We start from the raw sequence: 20,318 nt of genomic DNA on the forward strand, positions 1-20,318 counted from the left end.
CTGCAGGGAAAGCCCAAATCCTGTGGCACAGTTGTTGGGTATCCCAGGAGAGACTCCCGGAGCCACAGCATCTCCTCCCTTCCCTGGAGGATTCCCCTGGTCCCACCAGAGCTGCCACCAGCCAGGGGAATGTCTCCATTTTAAGGGTTTCTCTCCCAAAATCTATAGCATGGATCAGTTAATCAGGGATGAGCCTTCTGGATTTCTCATGCTAAGTGGCCTTGGACTGCTATTTTCCATGTGGGTTTCTATGGCAATCGGCAGAACCCGGAATAAATTTGTTTTGTCATAATTGCTGCACAATTCTGGGCAAAGGGAATAAATAAATATTCTCTTACTATTTCTCCCAGCTTGACTCAGGAGCTGGAGCTTTCCTGAAGCTCCTGATTTAGTGAACAAACCCCAAAATCACCAAATATGACGAATTTCAGCAATTATGGTTATTTAGGATAACCAAACCTGAGCCCTGCCAGCGTGTGGGAGTGTTTATTAGTGTCTCAGTGACTCAGAATTGTTCCATCTTTAGAGCTTTTCCCAGATTTTCCCCGTGCTCCACGACGTGAGGGGGAGAGAGCAGAGATTTGACATCAGCAGAACGTTTTTAGGGCTCTGAGGAGACAAACCAAAGGCTGAGCCAGCTCTGAAATTCCCCCCAGCACTCCCAGTTCCCCCAGTCTGGGATCAGGAGAGTAGACAGCCCTACCCCACATTCCCAGGAGATTTATTAGAAATCATAAATTAAATTTAAAATTTATTTATTTATTTATTTATTTATTTATTTATTTAATTTATTATTTAATTTTTTTATTTATTTATTTGTTTGTTTGTTTGTTTTGTTTTATTTATTTAATTATTAATCTATAAAGTCACCATAGAAAAGATCTTGGGGGACCTTTTCCTCTGCTGGTTTCCATGTGCAAGTTCCCAAGCAAACTTGGATTTAAAAAAAAAAATTGAATATATAAAGATAAATAATATAAAATAGAACATAATTATATAAATATATATAATTTATCAGTATAAAATATAGCATTATGGAGTAGATATCTGGAGATGGAAGATGTTTTTCAGGGAAAAGCTGTGATTCAGACACAGCCACGAGCTCTCATTGCAGCTCTCAGGGAGACAATAGGGCAGGGGCCTCTCCCCAGAGAAATCCTGAGGGCAGGATGGGGGAATAACTTCATTTTCCCTATGAAAGACCTTTCCCTATGGAACATCAAGGGATGGGCCAGTCGGCTGGGAAAGCTGCACCTCCTGAGTGCTCTTTTTTTCACGTTTCTCACAGTTTTATGGTGTCAAAGCAGCACTAATGGGGTCATTTGCATTGGCAAATCTGGCTGCCTTTGCCAGTTCTTTTTTAAAAGTTTATCTGTAAGGAAATCCGAGATTTTATCATTAAAAAGCCCCAATTTTTAATTTACATCACCCCAAATCTCAGCAGTGCTGCCGTGCACCCCACCACAACCCCACTGGGGATTTACAGTTATTTGTGGGCTGACAACGTGGAACCTTCTTCCTTAAAAAAAAATTCAAAAGTGCTGGAATTCCCATCCTCTGCTCTCAGGACAAAATGTTTTTATGCAACTTAAACCAACTTTTTTATGCAACTTATAAACCAACAGCTCTGTGAGGAGATGAGAGAAATTAATGAGCGTTTTGTGCCAATCAGGACAAAACAACGGCTGTTTGTGGGGTAAATAGAAGGACAAAAAAGGGAATCATGGAACCAGAAAATCATGGAATATTTTGGGTTGGAAGGGAGCTTCCGTCCCATCCCAATCCATCCCTGCCATGGGCAGGGACACCTTCCACTGTCCCAGGCTGCTGCAGCCTCACCTGGGCACTGCCAGGGATCCAGGGGCAGCCACAGAATTCCCAATTCTCTGGGAATTCCAGCCCAGTCAGGAATTCCCAATTCCCAACATTCCAAAATCCCAAAATCCCATCCATCCCTGCCTAACAGAAAGTGTCAATGAGAGAAATGAAAATATCCACCCACCCAACCAAAAAAAAAAAACAAAACCCAACAAAAAAAATCCAACCTGCCTCTGGCATTCATAAATTATTGGTAAATTACAACTTATTGGTAAATTACAACATATTGATAAATTACAAGTTCTTGATGAGTTCTGGGCAGCCGGAGCCTGGCGTGGCACAGGCTGAAGGTTTCTCACATGGCAATGAGCACACAGCCCTGCAGGAGCAGTTCTGGGGGCTGGCTCAGGGTTTTTATTTCTCTGTTTTGTGGTTTCTGCAGCTCAGCTCTCACAGGCACACGGTGCTGCCAGTCCTGCCCGGCGATGAGGAGTGAGATCCCCCCTGTGGGCACAGGAATATTTCATCTGGGAAGTTGGTAAATGCTCCAGAAGGGAACGTTCACTCTGCCTCGTGCACCCTGGCAGCTCAGCTCCTGCAGGGGAAGAGGCTCCAATGTCAGAGGGACCTGGAGCTGCTGCAGGGCTGGAGCCAGGCTGGGGGAGCTGGGAATGTTCCCCTGGAGAAGGGAAGGATCCAGGCAGAGCCCAGAGCCCCTGGCAGGGCCTGAAGGGGCTCCAGGAGAGCTGGAGAGGGACTGGGGACAAGGCATGGAGGGACAGGAGCCAGGGAATGGCTCCCAGTGCCAGAGGGCAGGGATGGATGGGATATTGGGAATTGGGAATTCCTGGCTGGGATGGGATTGCCAGAGCAGCTGGGGCTGCCCCTGGATCCCTGGCAGTGCCCAAGGCCAGGCTGGACAGGGCTTGGAACACCCTGGGACAGTGGGAGGTGTCCCTGCCCATGGAATGGGTAGATTGGGATGAGCTTTAAGCTCCCTTCCAACCCAAATTATCCTGGGATTCTACAAATTTACATTTAAGGCAAGAGAGAGCATCATAGTTGTCTTACCAGGGCTAAAAATATTCAGGAATTCCTGGAAGCAGCATTCCTTGTACCTCCAACTCATCCCTCCTGGGATAGCCCAGGCTTCTTACAGACATCCAGCACTGCAAATTATTCCCCAAAAACCAGCAGGAGCAAGCCTGGAAATCAGTCACATTGCGTTTGTGGCATTTGTACCTGAGCTGAGGTGCTCAGGACTTTGAAAAATAGAAAAACATAAAGATATAAAACCATCAACCCCACATTTAAACTACGAGAAGGACTTACAGTGGTGAGGACTCGGTGCTGAACCCTGGGATGTTCCAGCGAGCCTCAATCCAACATCCCCATCCTGTGGCTTGGACCAGAACTGCAGAATTCCATCCCAGAAACTCCGCTCCTGCTGCCACCTAAGCCGAGAGGCACACCGGGCATGGGATTCCTCTTTTCAATTACTTTCCTGCCTCTAATTCCCTTGGAAAAGGATTTTCCTATGGATCTGAGCTTGTAAAGAAATGGGAAAGGAGTTTCCCATTTCTGAGCTTGTAAAGAAATGGGAAAGTATTTGACAGGCATGAAACTCCTTGTAGTAAATCAAGAGGATCTTCATGCTGACACTGCACAAGAACCGAGGAGCAGACTCCCACAAATTCCTCTCAAAACCTGGCCTCACCACATGAGCCAGGATCTTCAGGTTCATCCTGCCTGAAGGAAAACTAAGGAATAAGGATCTTGTGAAAATGGGCTTTTAGAAGGTAATTAGTGACTTTCTGTGTAAGTGAATCCATGTCCCTGTGGTCCGACATTCTTATAAACACTGCTCCTGTTTTTTCTAGGATCAGATATTTCATTCCCATGAAATTTAGTGCTGTGTGTTCCTACAAAATGCTTCACTTGATGGCACGAGGGTGGAAGGACTCACAGAAAAATCAAGACAGCAGCAACACAAACAAACTGCAGCAATTTGCTGTTCATGGGACCCAGTGCCACCTCTGGGGCCCCAGGAGAGAAAAAGCAGCAAAAACCACCAAACCCAGCACCTCTGGAGCCTAAAGCAGCATTTGGGGGGTCAGACAACAGCTCAGGGGTTTGTGCTTGAATCCTGCATTAAATCTGGGGGCAGGATCCAAACCAGGACCAGGATCCAAACCAGGGCAGGATCCAAACCAGGGGAAGGATCCAAACCAGGGGCAGGATCCAAACCAGAACCAGGATCCAAACCAGGGCAGGATCCAAACCAGGACCAGGATCCAAACCAGGACCAGGATCCAAACCAGGACCAGGATCCAAACCAGGAGCTTTATCCAATCCAGAACCATGATCCAAACCAGGGGCAGGATCCAAACCAGGACCATCCCCCATGGTTGTGCCCCCACAGCCCAAATGGTCCCAGCCCCCACTCCAGGGAAGACACATGATTTATTCTGGTCAAAACTTTACATTTTGGAATATTGTTATTACTGCTGGATACCTGCTGGAAACACAGGGATGTTTGTGGCTGCTCTCCTGGATGTGGGGAGGAGAGCAGGAGAGGGACTGGGGACAAGGGATGGAGGGACAGGAGCCAGGGAATGGCTCCCAGTGCCAGAGGGCAGGGATGGATGGGACATTGGGAATTGGGAATTCCTGGCTGGGCTGGGATTGCCAAAGCAGCTGGGGCTGCCCCTGGATCCCTGGCAGTGCCCAAGGCCAGGCTGGAGCAGCCTGGGGCAGTGGGAGGTGTCCCTGCCATGGCAGGGGGGTGGATTAGGATGGGCTTTAACCCTTCCAACCTAAGCCATTCTGGGATGAGCAGGGCAAACTGGAGATGTGCCAGATGCTCTCCAAGCCCAGCTTAACCCGCTTGAGCTCAAGCCAAGTCACAGCTGCCAGGGTGGAAGTCAGGGAGGCAGATCCCTGGGATCCCTTGGGATCTGCTGTGCCAGGAGTGGTGATGAACATCTGTGATGGACACATGGACACCTCCCTGCAGGCTTCTCCCTCCAGATGGTCACAGATTTCCAGTCATGCTCTGAAATTTGGGGTTTTTTTTCCTCTGCACAGTATTTTGCTTCCATAGGAATGGTGCAAGCTCATCCCACCCCAAAATGTTGCCTTTTAGGTACAACCCAAAAAGGGCTTTTCCAGGAAAAAAGGATTTGACCCCCTCCAAAGCAGTAACATGTGGGTGGACACAGCAGGACCAGTTCAGAGGCACAGTCCTGCCAGGGGAGCCAGAAACCATCAGCACAGTGCATTTTGATTTGAGGTTGTATTAAAATATACCCTACCAAGAAAGTGTTCTAAGAATAGAACTGAATAGGAAAAAACCCCGGGATTTTATTAAAATACATTGTACCAAGGAAAGGTTCTAATAATAGACCTGAATGGGAGAAAGGCACAGCTTGGCACTGCTGTGGATGGCAGAGCCACCCCTCTCCAAGCCAGACTGAGCTGAAATTCCCCAAACCCCAGGGAACTGATGCTGAAATTCAGGCAGAGCACCCTCCCCGCTCGCTCGTTAGCTGCTCATTAGCATATTTCACATTAGCATATGGCCAGGCCCTGAACCGAAGTGCTCTGATATTTGCCAACCAGGGAGCTGCATGTGGCACTGAGTCACATCCCAGGCTGGTCGGGACTGCAAAGGACCTTGAAGCTCATCCTGTTCCACCCCCTGCCATGGGCAGCAACACCTTCCACCAGAACAGAAGTGATTGTGCTTAAAAAATGACATAAAACGGGGGAAACTGCACAGATTCCTCATGAAAGCACACATGAGATCAGTTAAATATAGCCCAGGCAGGCTCCTCACACAAGACAATGAAACGTTCCCAGTGTCTCTCTTTAGCATCTTGAAATGCTGCCTGCTGCATCCATGGCAAAATCCAAGTGGTTTTCCAGGACTGGGGTTTGATTTCCACGATCCTCCCCCCTGCATCTCCTCATTCCACCCCTCTCCGTGGTGCCTACGCTGCTCCACCCGCTCCTTTATTACCATGAGAATCACACTTCCACTCCTCCTTTCCACAACGTTCTGTATCCTTGGAGCAGGCTGATTTTAGGTCCAAAGCTGTTCCATCCTCTCCTGTTCCAAACCACTTCTCTTCACCTTCCACTCCCTCCCCAAAGCCCTTCCCCAGCAGCTCCTTGCTGCTGGATGTGATATCAGATCCCAGCCCAGATATTCCTCATGGATAATTCCCAGGGCTGCACTCAGCATTCCTCCAAATCCCCCCTCAGCCTGCAGAAATATCAATGTTATATCTGTATTTTACACCCCCAAATACAGGGTGAGCAGCAGCATCCTTCACTTCCTTCAGCAATATCTTCCAATGATATTCCAGTATCTTCCCCAGATATTCCTCATGGATAATTCCCAGGGCTGCACACAGCATTCCTCTAAATCCCCCCTCAGCCTGCAGAAATATCAATGTTATATCTGTATTTTACACCCCCAAATACAGGGTGAGCAGCAGCATCCTTCACTTCCTTCAGCGATATCTTCCCAATTCCTTTATTTCCCTGCTCAGTTCCAAAGGTTTTGTGTTGCCCAGGCCCTTGGCTTGAAGGCCACAGCTCCAAAGGCTCTAAATCCATGGATGTATGGACACAAGAGCAGACTGCACCTTCCTAAACCCTCATTTATTCCCACAGATCCTTCAAAACCAGCTGAGGGATCTCTTCAGAGATCTCCAAAGCACAAGATGGAAAGTCCATAAGATGGAAGGCTCTGGGAGTAAATTCAGGAGCCCCTTTTCCAAAGGGGGAAATTCTTCAGAATTCCTCAAGGAAAGGGGGAAATTCTTCAGAATTCTTCAAGGAATGGGTCTTGTGAGGAAAATAAAGAAACATCCGGAGCTGCAAGTTCAGCCAAAGTTTAGAGATGATGTAAAAAGAAAGGTGGGGCCAAAAGGAGACATTTGAGTCAATGTAGGTACTGTAGAAATTCAGGGCATGATTCATTAGCCAAAAAAACCCTGAACCCCCTCTGCAGCTATTTCCAAGGAGGTACATCCATAATTTATGTGGAACAGGAGTGGGCTGCAATTTCCCCCACACTGCTCCTGCATAAATTACACCAGCTTGTGATTCCCCATCTCCTGGCTTTCCTGCCTCTCATTTTCCCATCACAGGAACCAGAGGCATCTGTGAAAAAAGGAAGGGCAGGGGCTTGCAGGTGAAAGCTTCCAAGTTGGACTTGGGGTGCCAGGAACTGGGAAAGCTGAGAGGCTGTGGGGGATTCTCAGTTGTTTTTTAGCACAGGTTATAGAAACCCACAAAAGCCTCCTAAATCACCTGCACTGAGCACGGAGAGGAGCCAGGGCATGGAGAAGTTTAAAATATCAAGAGATTCATCATGAGAGCTGCTCCCCCACTTGTGGATGGTTTGGAGCAGAAGAGTCCTTGAGTGCATGAAATAAATCCAGAGAACATTTCCCAGCCCTGGGAGAGCCCAAGGCCAGGCTGGATGGGCTTTGGGGCCAAGGAAATTTCCTGTGTGAAGGGCTGGCCACTGAGAGAACAGGGAAAGTCAAAACAATCTCAGTGTCTTGCAGAAACCCCATAAAGTGCATCCCTGGAAAAATCCCTTGGAAAAAGGGGAGGAGCAGAGGCTGGACATGCCCATGGAGAGGGCATCGTGTGGCAGGAGGCAGCAGGTGACTCCTGGTGGCCTTTCTGCTGTCCCCCTGGGGCCACTTTCTGTACCAATCCTAACCCAAACTCTGCAGGGACACAGGAAAGGAAAGGGAAAGGGAAAGGGAAAGGGAAAGGGAAAGGGAAAGGGAAAGGGAAAGGGAAAAGGGAAAGGGAAAGGGAAAAGGGAAAAGGAAAAGGGAAAGGGAAAGGGAAAGGGGAAAAGGAAAGGGAAAGGGAAAGGGAAAGGGAAAGGGAAAGGGAAAAGGAAAAGGACCAAAGCAGAAAGAAAAGAAAGATAAAAAGGGGATCAAAGCAGAGGAAGCTGCTCCAGGAGCAGTGAGTGTGGCTAGGACACATCCAACTGCTCCCTAAAGGAAAAGGGACAATTTTCCTTCCAGAACACCCAAGAATGGGGGAATGAAGTGACAAAAGATGAGTTATGAAAGAGTCACCCACTCTTTAGGGCCACTGCCCACATTTTGTGCTCACAGACTCTGCACACAAACCAGAGACAGATTCCACCTCCCCTTTCTTGGTCTTTTTCCCCCTCCTCTTCTCCTTCCTCTCACTTTTTTTCCCTGCCCCTGCTTTTTGTCAGGTTTTGGGGAGCTCTTTTTTTATCCCTCAGTCTGTTCCCATCACTTGGCTGATGTGACACCCTGTCCACTGGGCAGCTCTCATGGTCTGGGGAGGGAGTGTCCCAACACTGTCACCTCTAAGGGACAAACACAAGCTGTGGCACACACAATGGGAAATAAAAGAGAGTAGCAACATTCCCAGGGAAAAACAGAAATAAACAACAACAACAACAAAACCAACAGCCAAAAAAACCAAACAAAAAAACCCCACACGCTGTCCTTACCCGAATTTAACTAGTTACTATAGTAAAAATTTGGGATTTCCCCTCTTCCCACTCTTTTTGTCTGGTACAAAAGTGGGTAATGAGGCAGCTGCTGAAATTCAGTGCAGAGGAAAGAGAGGCACTGGTGAAAAGGAGACAGCCAAGGCAAGGCCAGAGGGAGCTTTTGGAGGAGGAGGAAGAGGGAAGAGGAAAGGGACGAGGAGCAAGGCCATGGGCTGCAGGAGAGGAAACAGCCTCAGGCTGGGCTGGGGGAGCTTTAGGGTAAATGTCAGGATCAGTTTTTCAGGGACAGGGCTGTAAAGCACTGCAATGGGCTGCCCAGGGCAGGGTGGGTCCCCACCCCTGGAGCTGGCACCTGGGGACACAGTGGGGCACTGGGTGCTGGTGCTGCTGGTTGGTGTTGGACTGGATGATCCTAAAGGTCTTTCCCAACCTTAACAACTCCATGACTCATCCCACAGGGACCCTTCCCACGCTCTCCCCTCATCTCCTCTCCCCACCTCCCTTAACCCCAGCTCATTCCTCACTTCTGTGCACCTCCCACACCACCTGCTCCTCCAAGGAACTGGTTCCATTTGGAATTCATGGGATGCCTCTCTTCCCACCCAACCCAGCAGCACCAGCTGTCCCCTCTGCCACCCCCAGGTCACACATCTCCTTCATCCAAGGCAGAGCAGAGCTGCTGTCCCACGGGATGGAGAGGGAGCAGAAGCTGCTCCTGCTGGCCCAAGATGCTCAAAGGCAAAGCAGCAGGAGAATATTTCAGCCCCAATTGCCAGCAGGCTCCTGGAGGATGAATGCCTGGCTGAGGTTCCATCATCTCGGGCCATTAACCTCGACTGCTCATTAAGGCCCAAGAAATGCCAAGTGCTGAGGGCGTTTTTATCCCCCTCTGATGAATAAAGAAAACCCCCACCAGGTTATGAAATATCTCCTAATGGGAAAATCAGTTCCCATTGCTCAGAGGAAATCACCCAAGGAGCAAAAACCCCAATGAATTCCTGGTACCAAAATTCCACCTCTGAACTTGGAAGTGTGGAGGGAACTTGGCATAAAAGGCTCCAAAAACACTTCATAGAAATGGGAGTGAACGTTTACATGTCAAGTGTTGTCCCCAAGAAGGTCCTGTCCAGGAGAAGGTCCCCTGAGCCCTGAGGTAGAAGTGGAGAATGTAACTCACCACAGGAACCCGGGCAAGCAAAATGCAAATCCAAATCAACAATGGGATTTGGCTGGAAAATCCTCCTGTAATCCACCTTTCTCTCTGGGAACAGACATGTAACTCTGTAGTTGTCAAGGTTTAATGGAGTCACTGGTGAGGAGCATCACTGGGATTTTCCTCCAGGACATGGCTGGGATTCTCCTGCTTCAATCCAAGTGTCTGCTGCTGCTGCTTCAGGTCACCCAGCAAATCCCAATAACTGTCCCAATAAAAGGATTGTCTTGATGTCCAGAGGAGTGTTTTCAGAAGGTTTTTTTGCAAAATTCCAGCCTGGAATTCTTGTACTGCCCTGCCTGGCTGGGGATGTCTGATTTTGCAGGGATATCCAAGTGCATTAAGTGCAGAAACCTGCAGAGCTGTGGAGACACGGGGGCAGCTCCTGCAGTCTGCAGGGACAAATGGGAAATGATGCATTATGTAAGCTGGGAAAAGAGTGCCTGGGTAAGCACTGAAACCACAGCCTGGAGAGGGACCCCCATAAAGCACAAACCTCAGGAGAAAGGGATCCAGGGAAAGCCAAGAGGAGGTTATGGTTTCCTGCCTGCTTATTCCTGGCAGGAAAAGGTGTCACAGCCCAGAGCTGAGTGCTGCAAACTGCCAGGATTCCAGGGGCTTTCACTCAAGGATGGTAAATCTCTTATTTGGGACAAGAAAAGGTTTTCCCTGAAGCGTGCTGCTCATCATGGAAGTGTCAAGGAAGGGGAATGCTGAGGGTTTATTGTTCAGTGGGAAGGGGATGGGTGGAACCAGCAGGGCGTGATTTCCCCAGAAGCTTCCAGTGCTTCACACCCCTCCCCAGGGTCCCTCTGCAAACTCAGGGACACTCAGGGACACTCAGGGACACTCAGGGACACCAAAATTCCCAACAGCCCCGAGGGAGCAGCACCTCCCACAGAAGGGGTGAGGTGTGAAAGGTCCCAAAAACCCACAGGGTTTGTACCAGGGCAGAGAATGGGGTCAGGAGGGCTCTCCAACCTCTCTCCCTGCCCTTTAGGAAAGGTTCCCATTTTTATTAGAGGCAGAGGGAAAGGCAGGCAAGGCCTTGCTGTTCCCAATCCCTTTTTATCTGGAGACCTCATTACCAGCAGCCAAAAATTAAAACAACAGAGGAAAGACACGTTCTTGTTCCCACTCTAAATTGTATCAGTTGTCAAATTAGCCATCATTTATTACCATAATGTTTAGTTGGGATATGGGAAAGGAATTCCTGGCTGGGCTGGAGTTCCCAGAGCAGCTGTGGCGGTCCCTGGATCCCTGGAATTGTCCAAGGCCAGGCTGGACAGGGCTTGGAGCAGCCTTGGGAAAGTGGGAGGTGTCCCTGGATGAACTGGATGGGCTTTAAAGCCCCTTCCAACCCAAACCTGGGATTCTGGGATTCTTTTTATCCCACTTGACTATCAGCCAAAACCCCTTTTAACAGCATATCTTCTTAACACGGCAAGGTGGCTCAAGAATTTTAGATTTTATTTTCCTAGAGCTCTGCCTGATTATTTTTAAAGCCAATTTGGAAGATTATTCACATCAGGCTTCCCCCCCCTCCCCTAACCCTGAAACCAACAGAAAGCAATTCAGGAATTCTCTTTTTTCCAGCTCTGTGGGTCCCCCAAACCCGAAGGGGTTTAGGATAAAAAGCTATTTCTGTTCCTCTTAGAGCAGCAGAACACATTTGAGCACGGAGTCGCCAGTAACCACCGTCTCTGCTTGCTCCAGAGCCCATGGGCGTGTGCTGGTGTCCATAGAAACCACAGCCCCATCTCCTCCCCGGCAAAGGAAAACCGGGGCCTGAGATCCAGCCTGGGGGCACTGCAGGAGGAGCAGCTGGGCATGGGCTGCCCTGGGAGCTCCAATCCTGGATTTAACTCAGCCTGGCTCAGGTCATGCAGGATTCCTGGATTCCAGGCTCCTCCTTCCAGGAATGGGGACAGCAAGAGCATCATACCCTATATATCTATTTTATATATATATATTTTAATAACCTTTTATATGTATATATTTACATGTTTGTAAAAGTATTTTTTCATTCTTATCTATTAAATATTGAAGGGGGACAGCAAGACCATTGTGCACTCATACCCTATATATATATTTATTCCCATATATATATTTTTTTACATGTTTCTCTTATCTATTAAATATTGAAGGAGGACAGCAAGAGCATCATGCATTCATACCCTATATATCTATGTATATATATCTCTCTCTATATATATCTATATCTATATATTAACACAGATATAGATATATTTATAGCCTTTTTAATATATATACTTACATATTTGTAAAGGTATTTTTTAATTCTTTCCTATTAGATATTGAAAAGGACAGCAAGAGCATTGTGCACTCATATCCTATATATATATTTATTCCCATATATATTTTTTTACATGTTTGCAAAGGTATTTTTTCATTCTTATCTATTAAATATTGAAGGGGGGCAGCAAGAGCTTTGTGTATTCATACCCTACATAATTTTTCCTTTTTTTTATATTCATATGCTTTTACATGTATATATTTATATGTTGGTATTTACCTATTTGTATTTTTTAGATTTTTTAGTTCTTGCCTATTCAGTATTGAAGGGGGTATCAAGAGCACTGTGCATTCATACCCTATATATATATATATATATATTTATATTTACATTAATATATTTTTATATTTATATACAAATATATTATGTATTTATATATTTGTATATTTTTGTATTTATACGATACATTTTAAATCCCTGTATTTCATTTACATTAATATTTACATTAATATATTTTATATATTTACACACAAATATATTATGTATTGATATATTTGTATATTTTTATATTTATATTGTACATTTTAAACCCCTGTATTTAATTTAATATTTACATTAATATATTTTATATATTTACACACAAGTATATTTGTATATTTTTGTATTTATATTATACACTTTAAACCCCTGTATTCCCTGTCTGTGCAGGTATTTTGTCACTGCCACCTCTCGAGCCTCCCCCATTCACATCCTGCTCCCATTCTGCTGCTCTAAGCACGGAGATGCTCGCTGGGATAACACAGCTCGACTAAAGGGAATTAATTTTATAGGTCACGCTGCACAGAGCCACGTAAACAAACACCCACCGCCGCCACAGGCATACGGATCGCTCCCAAATCCCCCAAATTTGGGGTGAGGAGCAGCCAGATCCTATTTTTTCTCCATCCCTGCGTCGCTCTCTATTAATATCCGACTTTTCCTGGGTGACTTTGGGCTCTCTGCGAAGCCCGGCCTGGTTGCCATGGCGACAGTGAGGCGGCCAGCACATCCGCTGGGAGCAGGACACGGCCGGGCAAGGCACAAGGCACAGTCCCGGCCCTCGGGGCCGTCCCGCTCATCCCCACCGCTCCGGGAGCTCCGATCCCAGCTCCCATTCCAGCGGCTGCTGCTGAGCTCCAGCCCCTCCCTGCTCCCCGTGCTGGGGACACGGACGGTGACACCAATCCCACGGGAACTGCACCATCCTGGACGCCTCAGCGTGGACATCACCCCTGAGGCTCCAAACCTGACCAAAATCCAGCAGCTGGGGGATTTTTCCCTGGAAAACCATGGTGGTCGTAGGGATGTGCTTGCAAACACGGCACACACAGCATCTCCTCCTAACAGAGCCCCGAGTGAGAGCTTAATTGGGGACTCAATTAGAGCAGGGAGAAACATTCAATTAAACCTCCTGATGCCACGGAGATTCCCGGGCACGCAGCATTCCAGAGGAAAAACGGGAATGTGCAGAAGGCTGCCGGTCCTGGTGATGACAGAACTGAGGAGAGAAGCCAAGTTTCCTACTCCTTGCTTTATGATTAAAAGCAAAAAGAAAATTCCATTTCATTTCCTGGTATTTAAGCCTGGTGAAGGTTCATGGAGTCACAGAATATCCTGAGTGGGAAGGGACCCACAGGATCATGGATGCAGCTCCTGGCCCTGCACAGACACCCCAAAATCCCACCCTGGCATCCCTGGAGTGCTGTCCAAATGCTCCTGGAGCTGTTGGGAATGTGCCCATTCCCTGGGGAGCCTGGGCAGTGCCAGCACTCTCTGGGGAAGAGCCTTGCCCTAAATCCATCCTGGCCCAGCTCCACAAAGGACATGCTCCAAGTGCTTCCATTTCCTTCCAGAAACCTTGGCCAAGGTCCCACCTGAGCATCCCATGGCTCTGACCTCATCCACACGGGCAGCATCCTGGAGGAGCTGATGGAGGGAGGGATGGCCTTAGGCCCACCTGGACCTTCCACACTGGGAGCTGTAGGGAAGCAGGGCTGGACTCCTCATTTTCCCAGGATTTCCTCCCCAAGGTCGCTGCAGCCATTCCAAAATCCCAGCCCTGCCCCTTGGTGGGATGGTTCCTCTGCAGCTGCCAGGGGACAATTCCATGGAAGCTCCCCAGTCCTTCACAGGGAATTCCTGCCATGGATTGTCCCAGTGCAGCCCTGTCACCTTTGCCCTGCAGGCAGAAAATCATCCCCAAAAATCACCTGGAACTGACCTCAGGCCATGAGGACTGACAGAACAACAGGGCCCAATGTCCCAGGCCAGGCTGGGACTGGCGTGGGAGGGGATTTAAGGTCCCTTGAACCCAAACCATTCCAGGATTCCATGATTCTGTGACATCAGCAGAAAACACTGCTTTCCCCCAGAGCTGCAAGGCCCTTTTGGAAAGCCTTTGTGAACTCTGTGGTGCTGAATGCAGGAGAAAACCCCAAACCTGAGGGAAAGTCAAGCAAGACACCCTGAGAACACTCATTTCACTGCAAGCCTTAATTCCCCTCTTTGATTCAACCTAAATATTTGGATTTACAAAGTCAAATCTTGACTTTTATAAACTAAACCCACTGTTTGTTCATCAAATGGCACAACCTGAGAGCCTGGCTGAGCTGAGCACCCTGATTCCAGCAGGGATGAGGCACAACCATGCCAGGGCTGCTGCTCTGGGGAGAGAGGGCTCAGCCTTTTATTCACCTGTCAAATGCTTAAACAGCTCCTGAGTGCTGCACAGAGGAAAATGAGGGCCCAGCCTAAGGAATAATCACATTCCATGACAGTAAGCTGTATTTTAGAAATTAATGACTCATGGCAGGATTGAGCTCATCCTGAGCTAAATTACTGAACCTCTGCTCTGCTCCTCTGCAGACACGATTTTTATCCATTTAATCAGTGCTGGATTTTGAGGAATGCCTGGATCACTGCAGGCACCCACTGGAATGGACCCTACTCCCAGCTGCTCCAGTGGAGACCAGAGTCCCCAGGTGATCCCCTGAGGAAAAGGATTGTGAGACCAAAAAATGCAAAATTCTGGGAAGAATTCAGATGCACCTTGAAAAGTTCATCAAGAAATGGTCACTGACCAGCACAGCCCCGTGGAAACAAGGCCACAAAACTCTTTTGAAAGATTCTAAATTCTTTTGTCAAAATGTCCTCAACCTTTGGAGTGTTGTTACAGCCTAAGAGCTGCTCTGATAACACAAAATGCTGCTCTTCTCTTCCTCTCAATATTACACAATTAATATTACATTTAAAAAGGGGAAGCACAAGTGCTGCCAAAGATGCAGCACCAGGTGTAACTAAGTCTCAAAAGAAAATTGGCTTTAACCTCAACTATCTCTAAAGAAGCAGCAAAAACTTCCAGAAATAAACTGCACGTCTAAATATAGTTTTGTGTGAAGTTGAATGTCCTTGGGCTGCTCAGGGACACTCAGTGGCTTCACTTGGAGTCTCTGGCACAAGCTGGGAAGGATTTCCACTGATTCCCGTGAATGTTTCAAGGGGATTTTATTACAACAAGGCCAAAAATCCTCTGGAATCATTGAGTTCAGCCATCCCCAGCACTGCCAAGGCCACCTCTGACCCCTGTCCCCAGTGCCACATGCACAGGGCTTTAAACCCCCCAGGGATGGGGACTCCAATGCCATGGGCAGCTGTGCCAGGGCAGCTGTGCCAGGGCAATTTCCATGAAGGAATTGCCCCAAAATCCACCCTGAGCTGCCCTGGGCCAGCCTGAGGCCGTTCCCTCTGCTCCTGTCCCTGTGCCCTGGGAGCAGAGCCCGACCCCCCCGGCTGTGCCCTCCTGGCAGGGAATTCCAGAGAGGGAAAAGATCCCTGGGGATCCTCCTTGGCTCCAGCCTGAGCCCCTTCCCAGCTCCCTCAGGGATTCTGCAGCCCCTGCCCAGCTCCCTCAGGGATTCTGCAGCCCCTGCCCAGCTCCCTCAGGAGTTCTCCTGAGCCTGAGGTGTGAGGGAGAACATTCCAAAGGGAGACCCTGCCTGAGGAGGTGTCTCCATCTCACCTGCATGAGGGCTGCAGTTGGGTCAATAAAAAGCAAAATGTGTAAATATTCCTCTGGGAGACATTTGGAGAGGAGAAGGAGAAGGAGAAAAATGAGGAGGAGGAGAAAGAGAAGCTGAACTTGCACCCCAGCATCCCAAGAAGTGGCAGATGCTCTGACACAGCCTCTGGGTGCTTGCTGCTGTCCTGCACAGGTCATAGCTTTTGTCAGTGAAAAAATCTCATCAGAAATCTCAGGGAATAAATTGATCCTGAATTCAAAGAGAAAACACCAAATCCTGAGTCACAAACCCCCAGAAAACACAAGGAGGAGTTCTGATGCCAGCATTGTGAGGAATCACAAGCACATGTTTCCAGCTGCCCTAATTAGTGTCTAATAATTGACTCCTGTCCCTTAAGGGGGTTCTTGGCTCTAATTGAGCAGCACCTGCCACGTCAGAGGAACAGTTCTGTGCACCCATTCCTTGCTCAAAGGCCACACTTGACCCCTTCAGTGCCAGCTTTGCTGCCAGCCCTGGCTGTGCCCGGATTTGGGGCCCATCCCAGCAGCTGGGAATCTCTGCATCAGGGTCACTCCAGGACAGCAGGGACCCCACTGCCTCTGGGGGTGTTTAAACATCATCCCACTGATTCCCAGCACACCCCTGCGTGTTCCTGGCAGTACAGGACTCCCTCTGTGCCCTCCAGAGCAACATCTCCCCCAACAGAGAGGGCACTGCCAGCTTCCCACACGGACAGGCTGGAGCTGGGAGCTCTGTCCTTGTGGACACACACACACACCCCACAGACCCTCTCTGCTTCCCACCACACGGTGCGGACAAAAAAAATGCAAATCCAAAAGCTCCTCCAAACGTTATTCCCTTCCTAAATTAGATTGAGCAATGGATCGAAACCAGAAATTAAATGCAACATAATGAAAAGTCGAGTAATGAGTTCAAATCCCAGGGAGCTGCGTCTCTCCTGGCACAGAAGGAAACCAAGGATGTCATTTCCATAGGTACTGTGGGCTTGGGCAAGAAGCTGGTGCACAGTTTTTCATGTATACAAGATCTACAAAAGATTTAAACTCCTTTGGGACACTGATTACAGATCTCACTGACAGAATTCCCATTTGGTTTTAGATTAGACCTACAAGCACCACAGTGCTACCTGAAGCTGATCCCTGCTGGTGGGACTTTCTGTTCCACTTCTGCTTGCAGAGCCTGATTGTTATGAGGGAGAAGTTCCCTGTGGGAGGGTAAAGGACAGGGAAAACATCCCATCACCTGATTTTCCTGTTCTAAATTGGAAGGGCCCATCCAGTGTGGATGGGGGAATGACCCCCAGGGGGTCAGGAGGGAAGCGAGTGCCCCAAAACCAGACAGACAGAGGCCTGGCTTCCAAAATTCCAGGTCATGTCCTGCTGCCTTGGACACCAGGTGATGCCAAGGACCCTCTGCCCAAACCACCAACCCCGAATTCCCAGGCAGCACAAATCCATCTCTGGAAGCAGCTCCCCTGCCAAGCTGAGAGCTGCTCCAGGACATCTCCCAGGAGCACCCACGGCAGCATCTCCTCAACCCTCCAGCATAACCCAAAACTGCCTTTCTGCTCCTTTTATCCTTGTTTCAACTCCAGCCTGCACGGCTCAGATCACCCTGAACGTCAGACTCTTCCTGAGACTCTCACATGTCACCCTGGGAACGGGGACTGCCAGCCCCAAACGGCTGCTCCGGGCCAGGGCCGTGACAAGGAGGTGCCAGCAGGCAAATGAAACCTGCCTGGGTTATTTAAACCCCCCTCTGTGCCAGAGCAACCTCCATGTCCTGAGCACAGCACGCTGCCATGTGTGGCAAGTGTCCCTGGGTCTGCCAAGGGCCCGGCTCTGCTTCCCCTGAGCCTCCTTCAGCTCCTGCTGGATGCAGGGGTCATGCTCTGGGGAATGCTGCACACGCTGGACTTGGGAATGAAATTGATAATATTTACTGCAAACAGCGGGTTTTAGCCGAGGGTGATGCTCCAGGGGACTCGGGATGTCGGTCTGTGTCTGAGCAGGGACAGCTGGCAGGCAGAGCAGGAGACTGGGAACAGGGATGGAAAAGGGGAGCAGGGAAGGAAAAGGGTGGCAGAGAAGGAGAAGGGGGAATGTTAGCAGGAGGTTCCACGCTGATGGCTACCAGTGCTCCTGCAGTGCACGGGGCTGCTGTGCAACCAGCTCTGAGCAGCCCCAACCTCAGACACCGATGCTCTTGACACACTTAAAACCATTTTCTCCCCAGAAATCCTCAAGTCGGGAGATCACTAAAACCTCAGCTTCCATTCCCTACGCCAAGCGCGTCTCCCGGTGACCCAGGGAATAACGAGGAGATGCCCAGCGGGTCAGTCACCGCCGGGAGCCCAAGGCGGGGACGATCCGTGCGTTCCAGCCGGGCTCTGGGGCCGCTCCCAGCCCCGAACTCCGCCGTGCCCGCAACTCCAGCGGTGCCAGAGCCGGGAACCGGAGCCGGAGCATCCCCGGGCAGCGGCACCGCCGCGCTCCGCACGGGCTCCGGCCCCGCCGGGACGGAGCCGCCCGAGCCCCCCGGCCGTGCCCGAGCCCCGGAGCCCCCCGTTAGTGCCCGGAGCCCCCCGCTTGTGCCCGAGCCCCGGCGCTGACCTGCCGCAGGATGAAGCTGGTGGAGGTGGTGCTGCCGTCCGAGCGCTTCAGGCGGCTGCGGCGCGTCGCGGTGCCCCTCGTCACCTGCCCGGGGACAAAGCATCAAGGTGGTGTCCCGGCCCCGGCCCCGGCCCCGCCGCCCCCGGCCCCGCACGCACCGCGGCCATGGCTCCGCTCCCGCTCCCGCTGCTCCCGGCGCTCCCGGGCGCTCTCCGGGCGCAGCGGAGCCGCCGCCGGGGCGGAGCGCGCTGGGGAGGGGGCGGCGGGCGGGGGGCGGCCCCGGGGCGGGGCTGGGACGGCAAAACCCCCGGAGCCCGGCCCCGGCACGGTTCCGGCCGGGGGGCGAGCCCCGAGCCCCGCGGTGCGCTGGGGACGGGCTGGGAGAGACCGCTGGGGATGCTCACCGGGAGAGGGGAAGGATCCAGGGCTCCAGGAGAGCTGCAGAGGGGCTGGGGACAAGGATGGAGGGACAGGAGCCAGGGAATGGCTCCCACTGCCAGAGGGCAGGCATGGATGGGACATTGGGAATTGGGAATTCCTGGCTGGGCTGGGATTCCCAGAGCAGCTGGGGGCTGCCTCTGGATCCCTGGAAGTGTCCCAGGGCCAGGCTGGAGCAGCCTGGGACAGTGGGAGTGTCCCTGCCCTGGCAGGGGTGGCACTGGATGGGATTTAAGGTCCGTTCCTTGGGGGGAAGCCCTGGGCAAGCAGCACCCCCTGAGCCCGCCGAGCCCCAGGGCCCTGCCCAGCCCTTCCCACATCCATCAGGACCGACCGACAGCACTCCCAGCCAGGGAGGGAGCTCCATGCCCAGGGCACGGAGGAAAACAAGCTCAGTCAGGAGATGAGGAGTTGGAATAAAACCCGAGGAAGACTTGGAAGCGGAACCTGGATTTCCTTCCCACTGCCGAGCTTCACCTACAGACACATCTCACCTCCCACCGGGATGAGCAGGAGCAGCAGTGTGCACACCCTCACTGCACTGGGATGAGCAGGAGCAGCAGTGTGCACACCCTCACTGCACTGGGATGAGCAGGAGCAGCAGTGTGCACACCCTCACTGCACTCACACTGGGATGAGCAGCAGTGTGCACACCCTCACTGACAATGACACTGGGATGAGCAGGAGCAGCAGTGTGCACACCCTCACTGACACTGGGATGAGCAGGAGCAGCAGTGTGCACACCCTCACTGACAATGACACTGGGATGAGCAGGAGCAGCAGTGTGCACACCCTCACTGACACTGGATGAGCAGGAGCAGCAGTGTGCACACCCTCACTGCACTGGGATGAGCAGGAGCAGCAGTGTGCACATCCTCACTCACACTGGGATGAGCAGGAGCAGCAGTGTGCACATCCTCACTCACACTGGATGAGCAGGATCAGCAGTGTGCACACCCTGACACTGGATGAGCAGGAGCAGCAGTGTGCACATCCTCACTGCACTGACACTGGGATGAGCAGGAGCAGCAGTGTGCACATCCTCACTGACACTGGATGAGCAGGAGCAGCAGTGTGCACATCCTCACTGCACTGACACTGGGATGAGCAGGAGCAGCAGTGTGCACATCCTCACTGACACTGGGATGAGCAGGAGCAGCAGTGTGCACATCCTCACTGACACTGGGATGAGCAGGAGCAGCAGTGTGCACATCCTCACTGACACTGGGATGAGCAGGAGCAGCAGTGTGCACATCCTCACTCACACTGGATGAGCAGGAGCAGCAGTGTGCACATCCTCACTGACACTGGGATGAGCAGGAGCAGCAGTGTGCACACCCTCACTGACACTGGGATGAGCAGGAGCAGCAGT

The 20,318-nt window shown here is 50.6% G+C and overlaps 1 protein-coding gene across 4 annotated transcripts in view; it reads right to left on the bottom strand.

Moving 5' to 3' along the window:
• The window catches only part of CACNB4 (calcium voltage-gated channel auxiliary subunit beta 4), an 86,855-nt gene extending 68,068 nt beyond the window's left edge, over positions 1-18,787 (bottom strand). For all 4 annotated transcript variants that reach the window (XR_011680455.1, XM_071435516.1, XM_071435518.1 and 1 more), the window contains exons 1-2: positions 18,667-18,787; positions 18,509-18,592 (exon numbers count right to left, since the gene is read on the bottom strand). Coding sequence is in view for 3 of the 4 variants with exons in the window: in XM_071435516.1 (XP_071291617.1) it covers positions 18,509-18,592; positions 18,667-18,675 (93 nt within the window). In the remaining variant the exon portion in view is untranslated. The remainder of the gene's footprint in view (positions 1-18,508; positions 18,593-18,666) is intronic.
• Between the last annotated feature and the right edge of the window lie 1,531 nt (positions 18,788-20,318).

The sequence above is a fragment of the Agelaius tricolor genome, unplaced genomic scaffold, assembly GCF_023055355.1.
Source record: "Agelaius tricolor isolate 1412-34295 unplaced genomic scaffold, bAgeTri1.0.p SCAF_10, whole genome shotgun sequence".
NCBI lineage: Eukaryota > Metazoa > Chordata > Aves > Passeriformes > Icteridae > Agelaius > Agelaius tricolor.